Here is a 20,888-nt window from a genome sequence, read left to right as displayed (position 1 = left end):
CCCTCTCCCCGAAGGGACTCGGGGCGGTGTACAGGTACAAATTTAAAAACCATAAACTCGACAATATACATAACTAAAATTGAAGTAAATATCCCCTGTACAAATTTATAAAAATTAAAAACTTAAACCTTAAAACCAAACCATAAAATTTAAAATGCAAACTGAGGTGGGAAAGCTGGAATTAGGCCAGGCCGGCTAGGTGAAACAGGTGAGTTTTGAGTTTCCGGCGGAAGGAGCGGAGGTCCGTAGTCGTTCTAATGTCAGGGGAAAGGTCATTCCAGAGGGTCGGGCCCATCACAGAGAAGGCCCTTCCCCTGGGCATCGCCCGCTGGCACAGCCTAGTGGACGGCACCCGGAGGAGTCCCTCTCTGTGTGAGCGAATCGGCCAAAGGGATGTATGGGGCAGGATACGATCCCGCAAATAGCTAGGTCCCGTGCCATGGAGCGCTTTGAAGATGATAATCAACACCTTGAAACGCACCCGAAAAGCCACAGGCTTTAGAATAAATGATCCTAAACCAATAAAAATATGTTTTTAAATGGGTCCTTTATTACCTTTCAAAATAACATTAATGAAAAATACCAGCACACTTGATTAAAATATGTATTGAAAACGTACTTGTTTTCCTTCCTAGAGAATGGATCCTGCAGTGTGTGCCCTGTAACTTGGCTTCCGTATGAGGACAAATGCTACTGGTTTTCTACTTCAATCAAGTCCTGGGACCAAAGCAACAAGGACTGTGAGGCAAAAAGATCTCAGCTAATAGTGATTTCTAGTACAGGAGAGCAGGTAAAAAAATTGTTGCATGTTAAGAATCCATAACTTTCTTACCTTTTCTATTTTTAATTTTAATTAGAAAGATTTCAGTGGTTGGGCTAGTGTTTTGCCAGTAAGCTTCAGGTTATACTTCAGATGAAGTGGCATTAGCCAAATAAATGCATAGTAGGGACCTTCATTCATGGTTGTTTCTATTGATGTTTTATTGTCTTCTACTCAGTCCTTTTCTCCTTGAAAGCTAAGCCGATGCGGCAAAATCTACTTGCTAAGTTTCCCTACAGCATCAGAGGTACAATTAGCAAGACATTGGAGACCTGTTTGGGCAGCTAATTCATTCAAGGAATTTAAGACAGCCTCAGTAAAAGGGCATAGTTAAGGATTCCAACAGGCACCCTTGTAATAAAATTAAATGATATTTTGTAGGAATTCATCCAAGACGTAACAAAGAGCGGTACATGGATTGGGCTCAAATTCAAATTGCCAGAGAAGAAATGGATGTGGGTCAATGGCTCACCACTAAACCACACACTGTGAGTACTGAGTAAACAAGCCTAAAAGAATTAAAGATGGCAAAGAGGACAAAAATGGACTGGAATGAAAAGAAACTAGGGGAAAATATTAGCACATTTAATCGTAATGGAGAGTGTCAATTACAGGCAGAAGTTGTGAAGGCCATTAAGCACCCATGTGATCACCTCACTTACAACCCCACATTCCTGTTTTTCCTGATGCAGTCATTAAATGAATCCATGGGTTGTTAACTGAAACTCAGGGATCCCTGTGGCCTCCCAAAATGTACCCCATCACCTGAGGCACCCAATGCTCCACTTTCTGCCCTTTGGGGCCCCTGCAGCCTTGGTTCTGCTTCCCACCCCACTGGAGCCCCTCCCTCCTCCTGAGTGTGTGTGTGAGAGAGGGTGGGGGAGCAGGGAGGGATAGGGTTGTAGAAGACAGGTGTCTCCGTTGATGAAGAATTGGCATTTGTCTACCCTTTTTTCTAAACTGAAAGTACTTTTCTCTTCCCCTTCATAGATCCCAAGGCTTAACGGCTGACTGTGGTACTGTAGAAAAAAAGGGAGTTGCCTCTGATATCTGCAGTACAGAAAATTACTGGGTTTGTCAGAAACTGTCTGTATTCATCTGAGGATTTGCATGCAGAATTTAAAACAGGCCTTGCCTCGCGAAAGCCGCGAGCTGGCGTACGGCGAGTCATGGGCCGGGTTCCTGGAGCGCTTTGAATGCTTCCTAATTGCTAACAATAACCACAACCTGCCCTCGGACCGCAAGTGCAGCTTCTTTTTAAGCTCGTGTGGTCCCGAGATGTTTAATACGGCTAGGGCTCTCGCTTCAACTTTGGCCATATACGAACTTAGCTGGGACACTCTAATAACTAAACTAAAAAACCACTATGCTCTGACGCCATTGAGGATCGCCCGCCGCTATGCGTTCCGGCAGTGCGTTCAGAAGGACTCCAAGACTGTAAGCCAGTTCTTACTGTCTCTCCGGACGGCGGCGATCCAATGCGAGTTTGTCGACCTCGATGATTCTCTCGTCGAACAATTTGCCTGTGGAGTTCGAGATCTCCGCTTGAAGCGGAGGCTGCTGGCTAGAGCAGAGATCATGTTGCAGCAAGCGGTGGAGGAAGCGAGAGCCGCGGAACTGTCAGAGCAATCCACGGCTGAGATGCACCGCATCCAGCTACCACCTCCACCACACCAGAGGACCTGCCTCATTGATGAACTGGTGCCCCTCGACGAGTTAGAGGAGGACCAAGTAGACCATTTGAGAGCTGTGCCCAGACGTCTACCATCCCAGCCAGCCAGCCGCTCTGCCCTCTCCACCTGTTTGGGTTGCGGGGACAACCACGCTCATTCCACATGCCCTTTTAAAGCTGCCATTTGCCGCAGGTGCAGCAAGAAGGGGCATCTGGCTCAAGTCTGCTGCGCTACATTACCACTGGTCCCGCAACCGGAAGCCCAACCACAGCTCTACAGCCAACCGGCGCTGCTGCGCCTCCAGCAGCACTGCCGCCAGCAGTGACGGCAGGACGACTGTTTTGCCGTCACTAGGAATCCTCTGGACACCCCTGCAGAGTCAGTCAGCAAGGCATCAGCCGACTCCAAAAAGATCACTGCGTCCCTGTTGCTGGAGGGATCGCCATGCTTGATGGAGGTCAACTCTGGTTCCTCCCACTCCCTCCTCTCATGGGCCACCTTCTCTCAACTGTGCCCGAATGTCACCCGTGACCAGCTGTCTCCACCCGACGCTACCTTCAAAGACTACCAGGGAACTCAAATTCCCACCCTAGGCTGTCATTCAGTGTGGGTGGACTATGGGGCTTTCCACGGCAGGCTTCCCATCCTGGTTGTGGAAAAGCCGCTACCTGCCCTGTTAGGGCTTGATTGGTTTCCCTTGCTGGGCCTGTCCCTCTTGGGGGTGCATCAAACCGTGGCCACCTCCCCTAGCATTGAAGACATCATTGCAGAATTCGCTGACATCTTCGATGGTAAGCTGGGGAAATACAAGGGGACCCCCATTTCCCTGAATTTGGAGCTCCAGGTTGCCCCTATCAGGCTGAAGGATCACAGGGTGCCCTTTGCCTTGAGGCCGAAGGTGGATGCCGAGCTTGACAAATTGTTGGCGCAGGGCATCCTGGAACACGTCGACCACTCCAAATGGGAGACCCCCATAGTGGTCCCGGTCAAGGCTGACAGGTCTACCAGGATCTGCGCCGACTATAAGTCGACCAACAACCTCGGCCTCCAGGCAAACCCTATCCAGTTCCTGTAGTGCAGCACCTACTCCACTCTTTGGGGCAGGGCTGCATTTTTGCCAAACTGGATATGGCACAGGCCTACCAGCAGCTCCCAGTGGATGATGAGGCCACGGTGGCCCAGATCATCGTCACCCACCGTGGGGCTTTTCCTTGCCACCACCTTCAATTCGACGTTTCCGTTGCCCTGGGGATCTTCCAGAGCCTCATGGACCGACTGCTCCATCGGCTTCCAGGAGTGGTTCCATACTTCAATGACATCCTGATAGCTGCACACAGCTGCTCAGGTCTCATTGAAGTATTACGGAAGGTCCTCGAGCGTTTCAGGGGCATGGGCTTAAAATTAAACAGGGACCTCTTACCTCTTCAATGACGCCTCCACAACTGAGGTGTTCTGGGTGGGTCCGACGCCGGCCCGCCTACTTAAGCGATTATGCATGCGCTACCTTTGCACATGCGCTCTCGCCGGGGGGAAGGAGTGCTAAGTCCTTGACTTGCGACCGGTCCTAAAGTCCTCGACTTACAACCGGCCACAGGTTTTCGACTTACGATTGACAGCCAGCAACAGCCCAGCCGCTCCTGATTGGCTAAGATGCGGCTGGCTGAGTGTGGGCTGCCTGAGGCATTCCTATTGGTCATCCTGCTTGACAGCTCCGTATAAATAGCTGTCAAGCAGGGCGAGGTGCTGAATTCTCACTGTATATAGTTGACTGTGGCTGTTGCTCAATAAATAGCTGTTTGGTTACCTCAGCCGCCTCATGCCTCATCTGTTCCTTCGAACTTCAACAGAAAGTGGGTGGGCGGGGATGGCGGCGGGGGCGGCGGCAGGCTAGCTTTTGTGAGGGAAGGCCTGAAGGCGAAAGCCGTGAGCTGGCGTATGCCACACGGCTGAAAGCTGGTGGGCAGCGGCGACAGTGGCAGGCTAGCTTTCACGAGGGAAGGCCTTCAGGCCTTCTCTCGCGAAAGCCGCGAGCTGGTGTATGCTACGTGGCCGAAAGCGGGTGGGCGGCAGTGGCAGGCTAGCTTTTGCGAGGGAAAGCGGGAAAAGGTTCACTTTGAATGAAAAAAAATATGAATGATTCATAATCATTTTATTCATATCTTTCGGAGGATCAGATTTTGGGAAATGATACCTGGTTCTGGTTGTTAGAAGAAATCTCATTTTGTTTTTTTCCACTTTACAGGGCTAATCCTGTAAGGAAGGCAGGAAGAAAACATTCTAGTGTTGTTTCTAGCCTAATCTTTATTGCCCTCCTTACAGAAACTGCCTCTCCGGTTTATCCTTATTACATTCTAGCAGCTAAGGCGAAGCACCCATCGACCTGAGAGATGTTGAGTTGGCCACGCCCACCCTGTCACATGACCATCGAGCCCCGCCTACCCAGCTGGTCATTAGGGCAGAGAACCGGTTGTTAAAATTATTTGAATCACACCACTTTCCCTGAAAGGGAAAGCCAACTCCCTAAAAAGACAAGAATAAAATAGGGTTTTCCCAGCTCACAAAATTCTCAATCAGACCACAAAATATAACAAATGGGCTCTTGCAAGGCAGATAAGCCGGCTTCAGACACCATTATGAGGCCTCACACTTCCAGTACAAATCACCACAAGGAAGGCATGACTGTCATTTATGTACAAAATTGGATTACAGGTAGTCCTCAACTTACAACCATTTGTTTAGTGATTGTTCAAAGTTACAACGGTAAGGAAAAAAGTGACTTATGACCATTTTTCACACCTACGACCATTGCAGCATCTCCATGGTTGTGTGGTCAAAACTCGGATGCTTGGCAACTGGCTCCTATTTATGACGGTTTTAGTGTCCCAGGATCACGTGATCCCCTTTTATGACCACCTGAGAAGCAAAGATAATGGGGAAGCCAGATTCACTTAGCAATCACATTATGAACGTAACAACTGTGCTGAGTCACTTAACAACAGGGGCAAGAAAAGTTGTAGAATGGGGCAACTCTCTTGCTTAACAACAGAAATGTTGGGCTCAATTGTGGTCGTAAGTCAAGAGCTACTTGTACTCCAGCCTCTCCCTCTACTACTACCCTGTTTCTCTGAAAATAAGACCTCCCCGGATAATAAGCCCAATTGGGCTTTTGAGAGCATGCGCTAAAATAAGCCCTCCCCCGAAAATATTGCAACACAGCAGCAGCCATGAGGTGACCACGCTCGCTGCCTCCTGCACCTTCATAAATAATAAGACCTCCCTGAAAATAAGGCCAAGTGCTTATTTCGGGGGTCAAAAGAAAATAAGACCCTGTCTTATTTTGGGGGAAACACGGTAGAGATAGAAATGATCAAGTCCTTTTAAAACAAAGGGGAGAAAGCAGCAACAGAAGTCCTTGGACGAAGACTGGAAAAGTGGGGCACTCCATCTCAGTAGCCTTTGTTTGATTTCTGAAATTTTCAAGAGCTGAAGATAATTGAAGCAAAGGAACATCCATTTCAGAAAACCGTTAAAAGAAGAAGAAAGAAATAGGTGTGGAGTCCTTGGTGCTCTCTGGGCTTAGTTGTTTGCTTCCAGACATTTCATTACCTAGCTAGGCGTATTAGAAGAGCACGCAGAAGAGCTAGAAGGTGGAGTTAAGCACTTCATAACATTATTACATTAAGCCCAACCCCGCTTGAATTCCATTGACTTTCATCTAGTGCCAATTTACTATTGAACTTTAGCTGGATTTCCTTCTGAATAGGCTTGAACAATAAATTCTTTGAACTGCAACTCAATGTTTGGTCCCGATTCTTTGGTAACGTTATCAGTGTGACAACAACGTGGAGTTGTTTCATGTTTATATACAGTGGCTTGTCCTACCAGGTTTGGAGGGGATACTAATTTCCTTCTAAATATCGCATCCTCTTCCACCCCTCCTTACTGCAACAGGGAAGCTGTTATCAGACAGATCTCTTGTTTCCATGATTGATGGCTCGGCATCTCTTTGATTCTTCACTTGCTTATTAAAAAACGAAAGGCTCCGTCTGAGGATTGTATGGCTGTAGTATCTCCTGCCCGTTTTATTTTATGATACTTGGCTGTGTGTGTGTGTGTGTGTCGAAGGTCTGCCTTCAGATCATTATATCCAACAATGTCCTTGAGTTTGCTGGCAGCCAGTCAAGCTTATAGAATAGAATAGAATAGAATAGAATAGAATAGAACAGAACAGAATAGAATAGAATAACAGAGTTGGAAGGGACCTCTGAGGTCTTCTAGTCCAACCCCCTGCTTAGGCAGGAAACCCTATACCACTTCAGACAAATGGCTATCCAACATCTTCTTAAAGATTTCCAGTGTTGGGGCATTCACAACTTCTGGAGGCATTTTCTGTTCCACGGATTAATTGTTTCAACTGTCAGGTGGTTGGACTACAAGACCTCCAAGGTCCCTTCGAACTCTGCTATTGTATTGTATTGTATCGTATAAATCAGAGAAATCAGTTGCATAAAAACAGATGCATGAAGACTAAAAGAAGCAATCACAATGTAAGATTGGAAGAATGGATCTAGAATTGTTGTGATCCTCCAAAATAAAATATAAGTGCTCTCCCCCCCCCCCCCCCAAACTATCTCCTGGCAAGAGAAGATCTTCTGGGAACATTTTGGAAACTTTCAGTGAAAAATCTGAAAAGTCAAAATATGAAATTCTCCACTCTCTCAGAGCAGTTGGGGTGGGGTGGGGTGGGGGTGCGGGTGGAGCAGTGTCATCAGCATAGAGTTGGTACATTTCCATAAAGGGTCTAAAGTCCAACTCCTCTTGGCACGAATTTGTTGGCGCGAATTTGTTGGCACCAATTTGATGTTGAACATTAGTGGTCTAGATTGTTTTGTATAGGCAGGCTGCAATCTAACACCTGGTCCTGATTCTCTGCATCTAAGAGCCTGACAATTGTCACAGAGAAATAGCAGCTGACTTGGAAGAAGCTGTCCAAATGGAGGCTTAAGGAAAGACACTTTCCCTTTGTTGGCACTGATGACAAAGAACTGACCCGTCCCAGCGTGAATGTTCTCTGGCGTGTGGCAGAAGTGATCTTGTGGAGGTAGTGTGGGGATTCAGAAGGACTGTAAAAAGGATCCTCAAAGCAAGGTAAGGGGGGAATTGGGGCTCTTATCATTCTGAGCCTCTCACTCGAGGATTCTTTGCTTCTCATGGTTTGGGGGTGGGGATGTATTACGTAGTATTTGATTTTTTTAAAATGCAGTATTGCAACCAGAGTCACACTGTTTCAGTTGGGGGGGGGGGGGTTGAAATTAGACAAAGAAATAAGTAAAACTTGGAGAACTCTATTAGGACTCTATGCGGTAGCTCAGTGGCTAAGATGCTGACCTTGTCGATCAACAGCTCGACAGTTCGAATCCCTAGGGCTGCATAACAGCTTCTGTTACTTGTCTCAGCTTCTGCCAACCTAGCAGTTCGAAAGCATGTAAAAATGCAAGTAGAAAAATAGGAACCACCTTTGGAGGGAAGCTAACAGCGTCCTGTGCGCCTTTGGCATTTAGTCATACTGGCCACATGACCATGGAGACGTCTTTGGACAGTGCTGGCTCTTTGGCTTTGAACTTGAGATGAGCACCACCCCCTAGAGTCAGGAACGACTAGCACATATGTGCGAGGGGAACCTTTACCATTAACTCTACTAGCTAAATGATATTAAATAGGCAGTGATGAAGAGACCATAGAAATAAAGATCTTTACTAAATGTAATTATCTGAGTAGAAAGAAAGCTGTTATTGAACAGAGCTCGGTTCAAGCCAGAAAAATAAGATAGCAATTGGAAATCATAATAAAAATCTTTTTTTAAAAAAGAGGGAGCATAGCTTTGAGATAAGAAGCGTTGGATTACCGGACGGGCATTACCTGGCACCACATAGCAATAGGCCGAGTCCTTTCTCATTAAATAATTCACTAGCTTGAATTGATTGCCTGAAGCCAAAGGGTCACTTCACAAATTTGGCATGTCCAGGAGATGGAAGACTAAACATGGGCATCCTAGATTAGTATTTCTTAACCCTGAAAACTTTAAGTAGTCTGGCTGGAGAATTCTGGGAGTTGAATCCACACATTTTAAAGTTGTAAGGTTGAGAGCTGCTATAGGTAAGGGTTCTTTCTGTTATAGTTGTTGTTATAGTTGTTTCAAGGCTTTAACCTGCTTAGGTGAGAAGCCACTCAGAGTCTGTTTATGCAGAGACTAATCTTTGGTAGAAGCAGCACCAGCTTTGTGTCCGATTACCGTCTTTCAGCATAGCAATTGTCAAGCGTGAGGAAATCAGGAAATCCAGGCAATTCAAATGAATGTAAAGGTTTGTTACAACCTTAAGCTCTCCACAGGAATTTGAATTAGTAATGGCCAAAGCAAAATGGCGGTAGATAAGAACCAATGGAATTCAAGGTGGCCTGAACTTAGATCCCTTAAGAGCATGAAGGGACCGATGATGCATTTCACTCTTCCCTCCAGTTTCAGCCTGGTCATCTCTTACATCTCCTGCATCCCCCACTTCATGGCCCCTCTCCCCTTCCATGGGGTATTCTGTGCTGCTGTCCCCTCCTCTTGCACTGGGTTTTCAAAGACCGAGTTCTCAGGGCAGAAGGGAAGGAGTTTCAAAGGAGTCTCCCTCATCTGAAGGAGCTGGCAAACCAGGTGGTGGTTGCGGAAACTCAGAAAGAATATTTAGAATGTCTCTCTCCTACCCTCTTCATTGAAGTCCAGATGTGGAAGGCCCATTGTGACTGCTCCACCTCCTCCCAGAGCAATCCAGAGGGGCTGGTTAGCCTCTTCCTTGACAGGTTCCTCGGATGAAACTGGACAGGGACTGGGAATTTGGTTGGCTGCTGTCCTAGGCCACCAAAAGTCGCTTCAATGCAGAGTTTGATTGTTGTTTGATTATCATGGCAAAGCTGCAATACCCCTGTGATTAAGTCCTAGTGCAGTTGGGCAGCTCCCAACCTCTCAGTGGCTGGTGGTGATTATTGAAGCTGAAAATGGAGCTAGAATTATTGTGATCCTCCAAAATAAAAGACCCCCCCCCCCAAAAAAAAACCTTATCTCCTGGCAAGAGAAGATCTTCTGGGAATATTTTGGAAACTTTCAGTGAAAAATCTGAAAAGACAAAATAGGGAATTCTCCATTCTCCTGGAGCAGCTGGTAGCAGGAGGAGAGCAGGAATGGCTGGGGCTGGAGCTGTGTCATCAGCCTAGAGTTTGTATATTTACGTTAAGGGTCCAAAGTCCAACAGCTCTTGGTGTGATTTGTTGGCGCCAATTTGTTGGCACCAATTTGATACTGAACATTAGTTGACTAGATTATTTTGTATAGGCAGGCTGCAATCTAACACCTAGTCCTTATTCTTTCCATCTGAGAGCCTGACAATTGTCACAGAGAAATAGCACTGATTCTCAGACCATAGTGGATTCTGTTAATATTTTAAGGGAAGATGGACACAGTTTCAATAATAAAATATATTTGGAAAGAAATCTTCTCACATCTTCCACACACAAACAATCCCCTCCCCGCCGCACACATATGCTCAGCTATTTCACAGCACAGCTTTTATAGTCAGCTTTGCTGTGCCAGCTGGAGAGAGAGCTTAAAGAGATGGGATGAAAGCTGGGGATTTCCTGGGCTATTTGACACATTGGATATTGGGTCTCATAACTCTGGCACTTCCACTCAATAATTTAAACGGAGGACAGCACATTGAAGAAGCATAGTTTAATGAAGTATATTCTCTACAATTATATGTCAGTGATAGTCTGTGTAGCAATGAGTAATACCAATTTCTTTTCTTTCCATGCAGCCTGAATCTTGATTTATTTTTCTTTTTGTAACAAAGACAATTATATCTTGGAAGATGCAAGGAGACATTAAAGGTGAGGCATTCAGGTTTTTCTTCCACCTAGCTGAGAAGTATAGAAATCAGGACAAGATTAGAGAAAGACTTAACCAATCCTTTGGCTAAAACCATTGGTTTCTCTCCTAAGCAGAGGCATCACAATACGTAAGGCAGGGATAAACAGAAATAACAAGCTTGGGTGGGTAAAAGTTTTGATCTGCAAAATTTGGAGATGACTGGACTCAAGCTAGAATTAGGGAGAACTGAGAGGTGGGATTGTTTTCTTCAGTCATCCTTGGTTCTCAAGGTAAGAGTTGAACTGGAACCAAATATTTTAAATCTGTCGAAACAGGAAGAGCATTTGAGAGGACTCTTCTAGATGATCTTCTAAGCTTTAAGAGGCTCATTGAGTAAGTCAAGAGACAGACTGCTATGTATTGTTTTCGGCTTTCCAATGTTGGTAGATGATGATTCTGGACGTTGTGATTGTTGGACGCCTGAGGTGACAACTGCATCTCCTTCTGGAAACTGTGATGCAAAGGTGGAAAGAAATGCTAATAAAAATAAAGGTTGGGATCCTTTGTAATCTTGGAGAGGGAAATAACGAAACAAAATGGCTGGAACTGGACCTCACCTAAAAACAGGATTCTCCCCCACTTCCCCTGTTTTGAGGAGAAAAGTTGGAGATCTTTCTTTCTTTCTTTCTTTCTTTCTTTCTTTCTTTCTTTCTTTCTTTCTTTCTTTCTTTCTTTCTTTCTTTCTTTCTTTCTTTCTTTCTGCCTCCCTCCTTTCTTTCTTCTTTCTTTCTTTCTTTCTTTCTTTCTTTCTTTCTTTCTTTCTTTCTTTCTTTCTTTCTTTCTTAGGAAAACCTCACAAAAAACCAACATTGCACCTTTGGTGAATTTTCCATGTCACATTCAGGACAGAAACCCTTCCACTGACTTTTGGCAGTTGGAGTTAGAGAGGGAAATCCAGATCAGGGAGCCCTAGCTGGGTTATTGGGGGCAATTTCTTCCTAATAAGAAAACCGGACCACATCTGTTTGTATTGTTTTCCGCACTCCTTTAGTGTCAGGAGATTCTCTGTTGCCTCCTAAGGAGATACTTACATTTCCTTCTGGAAGCTCTGATACAAAGCATGAAAGAAATGTTGATAAATATAGAAATCTACCTGGAATGCATCGTAAGCTTGGTCTCTCTGTGTGTGTATTAAGACAAAGTGAGTGAAGGGGCAGAAGGAGCAGAAAAAGATGTTGGATGTCATGATTGTTTGACTCTTGAGGACACTTGCTGGTAAAATCAGACACCTACCTGAGGCTCTTTGTAATCCCTGGAGAGGGATGGGAATGTAATAAGACAAAGTGGGTAAAGCTCTGCTAAACCCACTGTATGTAAAAAACAAGATTCTCCCACCCACCCCTGGTTTTGATGAGAGGAAGTTGAGGCTGTTTTTTTTTTTCTTTTTGAAAAGAAAACGCTCACATAAAGCCAACTTTACACCAACATTGAAGCTTTGGTGTGATTCCCATGTCACCTTGGTATATCTCCATTTTCAGGGCAAAAACACTGCCCCTCCTACTTTGGGAGTTGCAGGCACAGAGAGAAGTTCTGATTGTTCATCTGAGAGGAAAGGAATTGATGGTAATACCTTTGTCACAAAGAACAAGATCCTATCAATTGCTGTAGTGCTGCAACAGAAGATGAGGAAGTTGAGTTATTTGACAGCATTCTAAGTCAATGTTGTGATATTAAATTTTCAGACTTGGACCTGGCACTCTCACAAGTGTTACCAGCTGTTTCTTCTGGCGGGGCTGTTGGGCATTTAAGAGCAATGGCATTGAGATTGACTCTGTGTCACCCACAAATGTGAGAAGGATGTAGGCTATTGGCCACTCCAGATCCATTTGATGGGGAAAGAAACCCGAAGGCTACACAAAAAAGACACCAGGGGGTGACTTCTGTTCTTCTCGGAGACACTCTTGTCTGCCTTCTTCTGTTGTTTCTTGTAGAGAGAAGGGGAGGACATTGAGAGTCGTTCAGGTTTATCTGTGGTGGGATCAGCAGGTGCAAGTCAAACCACAAACATGAACTGTCATCAAGCGCAAATATCTGCCTTATCTAAACAAAAGCTCTCCAGATGTTTTGGGCTTCCTTTCCTAATTCCGATGCCTGCTAGTTTTGTATGCCTGGAGCATTCAGTTTTGGTCACCACGATGTAGAAAAGATGTGGAGACTCTGGAAAGAGTGCAGAGAAGAGCAACAGTCTCCAGGGGACTGGAGACTAAAACATATGAAGAACGGTTGCAGGAACTGGGTATGTCTAGTCTAATGAAAAGAAGGACTAGGGGAGAAATGATAGCAGTGTTCCAATATCTCAGGGGTTGCCACAAAGAAGAGGGAGTCAAACTATTTCCCAAGGCACCTGAGGGTAGAACAAGAAGCAATGGGTGGAAACTAATCAAGGAGAGAAGCAACTTAGAACTGAGGAGAAACTTCCTGACAGTTAGAACAATTAATTAGTGGAACAGCTTGCCTCCAGTAGTTTGAATGCCCCAACACTGGAAGTCTTTAAGAAGATGTTGGATAGCCATTTGTCTGAAACAGTATAGGGTTTCCTGCCTAGGCAGGGGGTTGGACTAGAAGACCTCCAAGGTCCCTTCCAACTATTGCATTGCATACAAAAGCCAGAAGGAGGCAGTTCTAAGAGACAGAACACAAAAACATCATGCAAATTATAGCCAGTCATTTGGGGTAAATGTACAGACTCTTTCCGTAAAGGGCAAGTACTGGCATTAGTAGTGGATGATTCTTTTCCTCTTCTGCCTGCCTGCCTGTCTGATTTTGTATTGTGTGACTACAATCCTAAACAATCACAATAAAACCATGAACGTAATATTTTCCTGTTTTCTGTTTGCAGCTCCCACACATAAGTGCAACACAGTCATAATACTCATGATAGCAGCTTTTGTTCTAATCCTAATTACAGCTTTGATCATTACTAAAATTTCATTGGCTGGTAAGTAATGAGACATTCCTATTTCAAGGTATTGGAAGTCGTTTGGTCTTGCCTTTTTTCTGGGGCAGAGGGAGAGGGACCGGCCCAAGGACAGCCGACTTTCATGGCTAAGGCAAAATTTGAACTCACCATTTTAGGCTTTGTGCCTAAGACAAGACTAGAGCTCACGGTCTCCTGGTTTCTAGCTTGATCCCTTAACCACCACACCAAGCAGCATTAGCTAGCTTCTTGTAGTAGCTACTCTACTTTTATGTTTCTCCTAACAAACTCAACTCTCACGTCCATATTTAGTTTTTAATTCATTTAGTGCTTCCCAAACATGGGTAAATTACCTAAACTTGAGTAAAAGTGGGTAAAGAGAGATAAATCCATTACCGAATCCCAACAAAGACATTTACATTGACTTGAAGTGTTTTACCTATCTTGGGTAAAAAAGACTTTCTGATAAACAATTTTGCGTAATGAAGGAAAAAAATTGGGAAGCAGTGGTTTAAACGTTTCACTTCCTACATTATCAACTCTTATTACGTTCAGGAATCATCTTACATATTCATGCAAAATACTCTGTATTTTATCATACATTTTCTTTATATTGACAAATGTGCAGTGAACTTGCTGTTACATATTCATATTTATATTTATGTAAATGACTTATTGAAGAGTGAAATCTGGTCTTTGCCTGCCCTGTACAACATAAAATCACAATGAACTTCTCAAATTGATTGCATTAGCACCTTTCATACCATTTTAATTAGAAATCTGCCAGATACTTTCTTAGACTCTCTTAACAAGCTAACTCTCTGGTAGATTCTGCACTCAACATTTGCTAGGTCTCCATAATACACTTTATCATACATTTTCTCTATATTGACAAATGTGCAATGAACTTGCTATTACATATTCAGAATACAAATCTATAAAGTTATATGCATGTTTGCGCATATGGGTAATGCTCAGTTAGTGACCACTTGTTCAGCAACTGTTCCCAGTTATGGCAGCTCTGAATAAGGAGACTTATGACCAGTCCTTGAGGTTGTCGCCATCACAACAGCCCCAATGTGATGTGATTGCAATTTGTTGCTTGGCAACTAGCATACATTTACAACAGGCACAGCATTCCACAGTTGCTGTTTGTGACCTTCATAGCCAGCTTCCGATTGAGCATCGTGGTGGCCTAGTGGTGAAGCTAATTGTCTCCCATTGGGAAGGTTGAGAGTTCAATCCTTGGTAGCGGCAGGTATTTCTTTTCTTGGGCACAGAGAAAATAAAAATCTGCTGTGAACTCTACATGGCATCTGGAAGGGCATCTGGCCAGTAAATGCTCAGCTCTATCCAGTCAACCCAACTCTACCCCAAATTAATTATGGGATGAAAGTTGTAAAAGCGGTGTGTCTACACTTCAGAGAATATGCTAGGAAGAAGAAGATAGCGGGCTTCTGATTAGCAACATCATTGGGAAGTGAGCCGGAAGTCACAAGTCGCAATCATGTAAAGTTGCACTTAAGAACTGATCATGATTTGCTTAAAAAGTGCAGCTGAAAGTGACAAATTAATTGCCATCATAAATTGGCCACAATCACGTGATTTGTTTCTACTTAGAATAGAATAGAGTACAATAGAATAGAATAGAATAGAATAGAATAGAATAGAATAGAATAGAATAGAATAGAATAGAATAGAATAGAATAGAATAGAATAGAATTCTTTATTGGCCAAGTGTGATTGGACACACAAGGAATTTGTCTTTGGTGCATATGCTCTCAATGTACATAAAAAGACAAGATACATTCATCAAGAATCATAAGGTACAGCACTTAATGATAGTCATAGGGTACAAATAAGCAATCAGGAAACAATCAATATCAATATAAATCGTAAGGATACAAGCAACAAAGATACAGTCTTGAAATCATACGTGGGAGGAGATGGGTGATAGGAACGATGAGAAGACTTATAGTAATAGTAATGTAGCCTTAGTTAATAGTTAGATAGTGTTGAGGGAATAACTGTCCTTGTGTCTAGTTGTTCTGGTGTGCAGTCCCCTATAGCGTCGTTTTGAGGGTAGGAGTTGAAACAATTTAAGTGCAGGATGTGAGGGGTCTGTAGATATTTTCACCGCCCTCTTTTTGACTCGTGCAGTGTACAGATCCTCAATGGAAGGCAGGTTGGCAGTCAGGGCCGGATTTTCCTATAGGCTAACTAGGCTTCAGCCTAGGGCCTCAAGATCAAGAGGGGCCTACATTCAAATTGTTAGCAAAATTAAAATTACACTATTCTAAAAACAGTGAACACTAAAACACTGAACCAAAATAAGGAGAAATTCTACGCATATGACTAATAAACAAACTTAAAAATGGGAGGTGAAAGGACCCCATAAGTGGAATAGCCTAGGGCCTCTTTTCATCTAAATCCGGCCCTGTTGGCAGTAATTGTTTTTTCTGCAGTTCTGATTATCCTCTGAGGTCTGTGTCTGTCTTGTTGGGTTGCAGAACCGAACCAGACAGTTATAGAGATACAGATAGAAGACTCAATAATTCCTCTGTAGAACTGTATCAGCAGCTCCTTGGGAAGTTTGAGCTTCTTGAGTTGGTGCACTTTGCAATAAAGTTGCAGCAGTGCAATTGCCAGTCCTAGTTGTGGTTGGTAAGTGTGGATTACCTCTATTCACAGGTGAATTCCCTTGGTTTCCTTTTTTTAAAAAAAACAAAAACCTGTAATTTCAGTTTAGGTGAGGTGTCTTAATATTAAGGATTCAGACTTTTCTCAGTATTGCAGTTAATTGTAGTTACAATTGTTTTTGTTTTAGTTGCAGATAAAAAAACTGAAACATATCCGTCTTGTCCTCTCCTTGCAAGCCAAGCTGTTGCCTGCCCAGATTTCTGGGTTGGATACAAAGGAAAATGTTTCTATACATCAAAAGAAGAAGGGAATTGGTCTCTCGGTTTAAAGACCTGTTCTTCACTTAATGCATCCTTGGCTGTGATTGATACACAGAATGAATTGGTAAGGAATAAGGAGACATCGTAAGTAATTGCAGAGTTGTCCTGGCATTCACAAATGTAAAAAGCAGCCCTATTACATTTACATCCTATTCAAGTTATCACAGAGTATTGTACTGCAGCAAACTTTGGATCAATGTACTTAAAATCGGCTCATTTACAGAATGCATAAACAATCTGGGGCCCATTACACCTGTGAACAAACATTTCTATGATGACCAGATCCATTTTATTTGCAAATATATGTGGCGCTTGTAACATCTCTCCAGTCACATGATTGTGATTTCCAATGCTCCCTGTCGGTTTCCCTCAAGCAAAATCAAAGGGGAAGCCAGCAGGAAGTTGTTCCCACTAATATTGCTTTTTTTTTTTTTGGCAACCCATAATCATTTTGATAAATCTCTTTAACTAAATAAGTATTGACATTATTGAAGTGCATTTGCCACTACAATTATTTTTCTATTTATGATATATACTCAGGGGTGTCTAATATATGCTCAGGGGTGTCTAACTCAAGGCCCGCGGGCCGGATCTGGTCTGTGATGTGGTCGTATCGGGCCCACGGGGTCATCCTGGTCTACCCAATGCGAAGAGGAAACATACCAGCAGTTTGGGGAGTGGCTGGCCACGCCCACCCAATCAGCCATGCCCACTCGTCCCCCTGAGGTCAACCACAGCCCTGATGTGGCCCTCAAATTGAGTTTGACACCCCTGGCTAAGATGATGAAGGGACCCTCTAACAATTATGGGAATAAAAAATTGGTCAACCTAAAATTGAATGTTCATTTTTGTCATTTCAGACTCTATTATTTTTCTCTCAAAGGATGATCCAACATGTCACAGGGTTGTCTAGATATTTTTATTATTATTCTCTGTTCACAACAATGTGAAATCACAGCTTCTAGTTCTTTTGCTAGTGTTGACCTTCATATGCATTGAGTTCTTCCCAAGAACCCAGGGGTGTTGTAAAGTATCTGTATAATATATGAGCAGATGTGCAGATTTTCTAAGTGCCATCCAAGATGTTTGGGTATGGCATTCAGTGTCCGATAGCCACTGGGATCACCACAGCTGGTTTATGCCATAATTTTTCAATTTCAATTTTCAGATCTTGGTACTTTCTGATCTTCTCCGATTCTTTGCCTTCTATTCTACTACCTCTTGTTGTTGCCAAATCAATTATTCATACTTTCTTCTTTTCAACCACAATTAGATCTAGTATGTTATGAACCAAGACCTTATCAGGCCTGCATTTGGAAATCTCACAATATTTTAATCTGCTCATTTTCAACTACTTTTTTAACTTGATGTTGTCACCGATTTTACATTACAGGCATATGATAATTATTACACGTGTTATTTTTGTTTCCAATAAAATGTATTAGTTTGTTATAATATAAAATACATATAGAAATAAAGATCAGAATAAAACGGAAAAGGGAATGCAAGATTAAAAAAAGAAAAGAAAAAAAGCAGTGGCTTCTTATTCCTTTCAATGCAGTAAAATACTAAATAGAATTACAGCCTCAGCTTTTTCTTTGCATTTTTAGTAACTACAAGCAACTTCTATAATGACAAGATTAATCCAATCCTCAAAATGTAAAACCAAGTTTATTTTTTCCTCCCTTCTATTTCAAGCAGGACGTCCAGAAATAATTTGTAAATGGTAAAAAACTGGATAAAATCTTTGTTCAAAAGATGTCCACGAAGTCCAGTAGTTTTTCCATCCATTCTTCCATTGTGAGAAATAACATCTTTCTATTCATGCGTATTAAGTTTCCAATATTGTCAACATATATAATGGTAGTTTGCATTCAAGCTCCTTGCTTAGCAACCATAAAGGCGCCATGACACAGTGGTTAGATTGCAGTACTGCAGGCTACTTCTGCTGATTGCCGACTGCCAGGGGCAATTTGGCAGATCAAATCTAACCAGGCAGGTCACGGTTGACTCTGCCTTCTGTCCTTCCAAGGTCAGTAAAATGAGGACCCAGATTGTTGCAGGCAATAAGTTGACTCTGTAAACCGCTTAGAGAGGGCTGTAAAAGCACTGTGAAGCAGCATATAAGTCTATGTGCTCTTGCTCTTGCTAAAGGGAAAAGTTATTTCAGTTTTATACCCTTATTATGAGATTCAGCTTAATTGGCTCCCACCTTTGAGGTTAGGGTTGCCAGGTGTCCACTATTTGAGCGGACAGTCCGCTTTTTTCACATTATGTTCACTATTTTTTTTCACAAAATAGTGGACATTTTTTTTTATTCAAAAGCTTTATGATGAAATGGTACGCAATCTAAAGCTGTACAGTCTAAGCGAATAAGGATAGGAGAATCGCGTTTTGTCTTTTTGACATTTTTTTTATTCAAAAGCTTTATGATGAAATGTAATTTAATATTTTACATATTATTATAATATATTTGATGTTTTGAATTTTAAGTAAAGTTTCAAAGTGATTATTTTAATACGTGTTAAAATGTTTGTAAGAAAATATATAAATTAATTGTAATTTTTTTTATTTTTTAACTACTTAACCCCCCCCTCCCCGCTTGTCCGCTATTTTTTGGAAGCAGACCTGGCAACCCTATTTGAGGTTTTTGCGGTTTGACGTTCATCATGTTTATTCTGAAATTTAATAAAGTCAAATGTGGCTCATCCACAGTTTTGTAATCTTTGACTACATCCTGTGGCCAAAGAGCAGATCTTTTAAATAACACGCTTGCAGGTCTGAAAATGTATCTTAGCCAATCAGGTTCAATCAAAATCAGAACCTTTCATTCTCCCACAACAAGCACCTCAGAGTCACAAGTATAAATTGCATTATCAAATAAAAATGGCTGATTGTATCATCTACTGCTTCTTCTGCCTCTTTGCACAACCTGCACTTTGAATCATTGGGTGATTTTTTAAAAAAAATCTGGCTTTGATTGCATTAGTTCAAATCGGTTGTTTTTAAGCAGAGAAACTCAAGCCTTCAGTTTCTTCTTTTTTAAATGCTCCATTTGTAAGTCATTGCCAGGTTAAATATTTATCCACTTTCCAACTGATCTTTATAGATATCGGCCATATAATGCTTTTCTTTACTAGCATGCTGTTCTTTTTATTACATGATTTTGATATTCATGTCTTGTTTTCTGCATATCCATAAATTCAAATTTTTAATTGTATCAATTCTTGTTCTTGGCCATGGTTTATGTAATCAGTCAAAGCATGCTTAATTAATTTGACACTTTGACTTGAAGTAAAACTCTGGCTTGATTTCTATAAAGCAAGTATGAACTATCAATATTAGTACAAGGATGTAAGGCAGAATGAATTGTCAGTAGCTTTCTTGTTTTTAGGCCCCAACTGTCCAATTCAGCTGCCGTATTTTTCGGAGTATAAGACGCACCTTTTTCCCTCAAAAAAGAGGCTGAAAATCTGGGTGCGTCTTATACACTAAATTTTTGCCTTCCGAAACCGCGTCCCCTTCACCAAAATGCCATGTAGAGCCTTTAGGAGGCTTCCAGAGTGCTCCTGGGGGCTGGGGAGGGCCGAAATAAGCAAAAAATGGGCCATTTTTTGTTCAATTTGCACCCCCAACCCCCAGGAGCACTCCATAAGCCTCCTAAAGACTATGAGTGCCCCTTTTTTGAAAAAAAAACCGGGCCTGTTTTCGTGAAAAGCGGGCCCATTTTTGTGAAAAACGGGCCGGTTTGTTGAGGTCTGCAGAGTGGAAAAACTTTTTTTAAAATTTGTCTCTTCAAAATCTTGGTGCGTTTTATACTCCAAAAAATAGGGTAATCTATAGTGAATAATTCCAGCAGTGTGTCATCTCACAGGTATGGCCTAGTTATAAGTTACTTTGGTAGTGTTTCCACCTTCAATTTTGTCTTTAGCACTTTTTTCATTCCTTGGATGTATTTTTCACTAATCACATTTTAACTTGTCAATGCTTGGTGTTATTCAGGTGTAAAATATCCATATACTTGTAGGCTTCACCTTGATGGCTCCTCTTGGTTTTGCCATTTGACTTTTCAATTCCATTACTATTTGTGAATTTACTCCAATTTACTTTTACTTTAATTTTATGATCTTGTACAAATAAAAATAATTTGACAAAAACGATATATTTTGGCATTCAATAGTCAGGCAAAAATAACGCAAACTTTCTTTCTCTAATGTTAAATGAGGATTTTATTACATATTATTTCCTTTCTCCTAGACTTTTTGGGTAAACATTTTCCATCCGTTTCATTACTGGTTTGGTCTCTCAAGAGAGATTAACCAGACCTGGAAGTGGTCCGATGGCACTGAGTTTAAAAATCAGTAAGTGTGTTTTATTTATTTGTTTATGGAACTTATAGAACTGTTTACCTATTCAAGCATTTACGTGCATCACATTTCACCTTTCACGGCTGAAAGAATAATAATAATAATTATAATAAATATAATTTTTGGCTACTCTTCTTTCCTCAAAACATAAGACACAGTCAGTTTTATTTCCCAAAAGACAC

General features: G+C 42.3%; 1 protein-coding gene across 2 annotated transcripts in view; it reads left to right on the top strand.

Moving 5' to 3' along the window:
* The first annotated feature begins 10,342 nt into the window (after positions 1–10,342).
* The window catches only part of LOC309396408 (C-type lectin domain family 2 member B-like), a 71,956-nt gene continuing 61,410 nt past the window's right edge, over positions 10,343–20,888 (top strand). The window contains exons 1-5 of one of the 2 annotated variants that reach the window (XM_081961513.1): positions 10,343–10,422; positions 11,454–11,567; positions 13,302–13,400; positions 16,207–16,403; positions 20,597–20,700. In XM_081961513.1, the coding sequence (XP_081817639.1) occupies positions 10,404–10,422; positions 11,454–11,567; positions 13,302–13,400; positions 16,207–16,403; positions 20,597–20,700 (533 nt within the window). In that variant the 5' untranslated portion in view covers positions 10,343–10,403. The remainder of the gene's footprint in view (positions 10,423–11,453; positions 11,568–13,301; positions 13,401–16,206; positions 16,404–20,596; positions 20,701–20,888) is intronic. The other variant, XM_081961514.1, reaches the window with a different exon arrangement.

This window comes from Natrix helvetica, assembly GCF_964273705.1.
Source record: "Natrix helvetica genome assembly, chromosome: 1".
In the NCBI taxonomy this organism is placed as follows: domain Eukaryota; kingdom Metazoa; phylum Chordata; class Lepidosauria; order Squamata; family Natricidae; genus Natrix; species Natrix helvetica.
The sequence above is the reverse complement of the archived record's forward strand: the minus strand, read 5'-3'. Positions and strand labels throughout refer to the sequence as shown.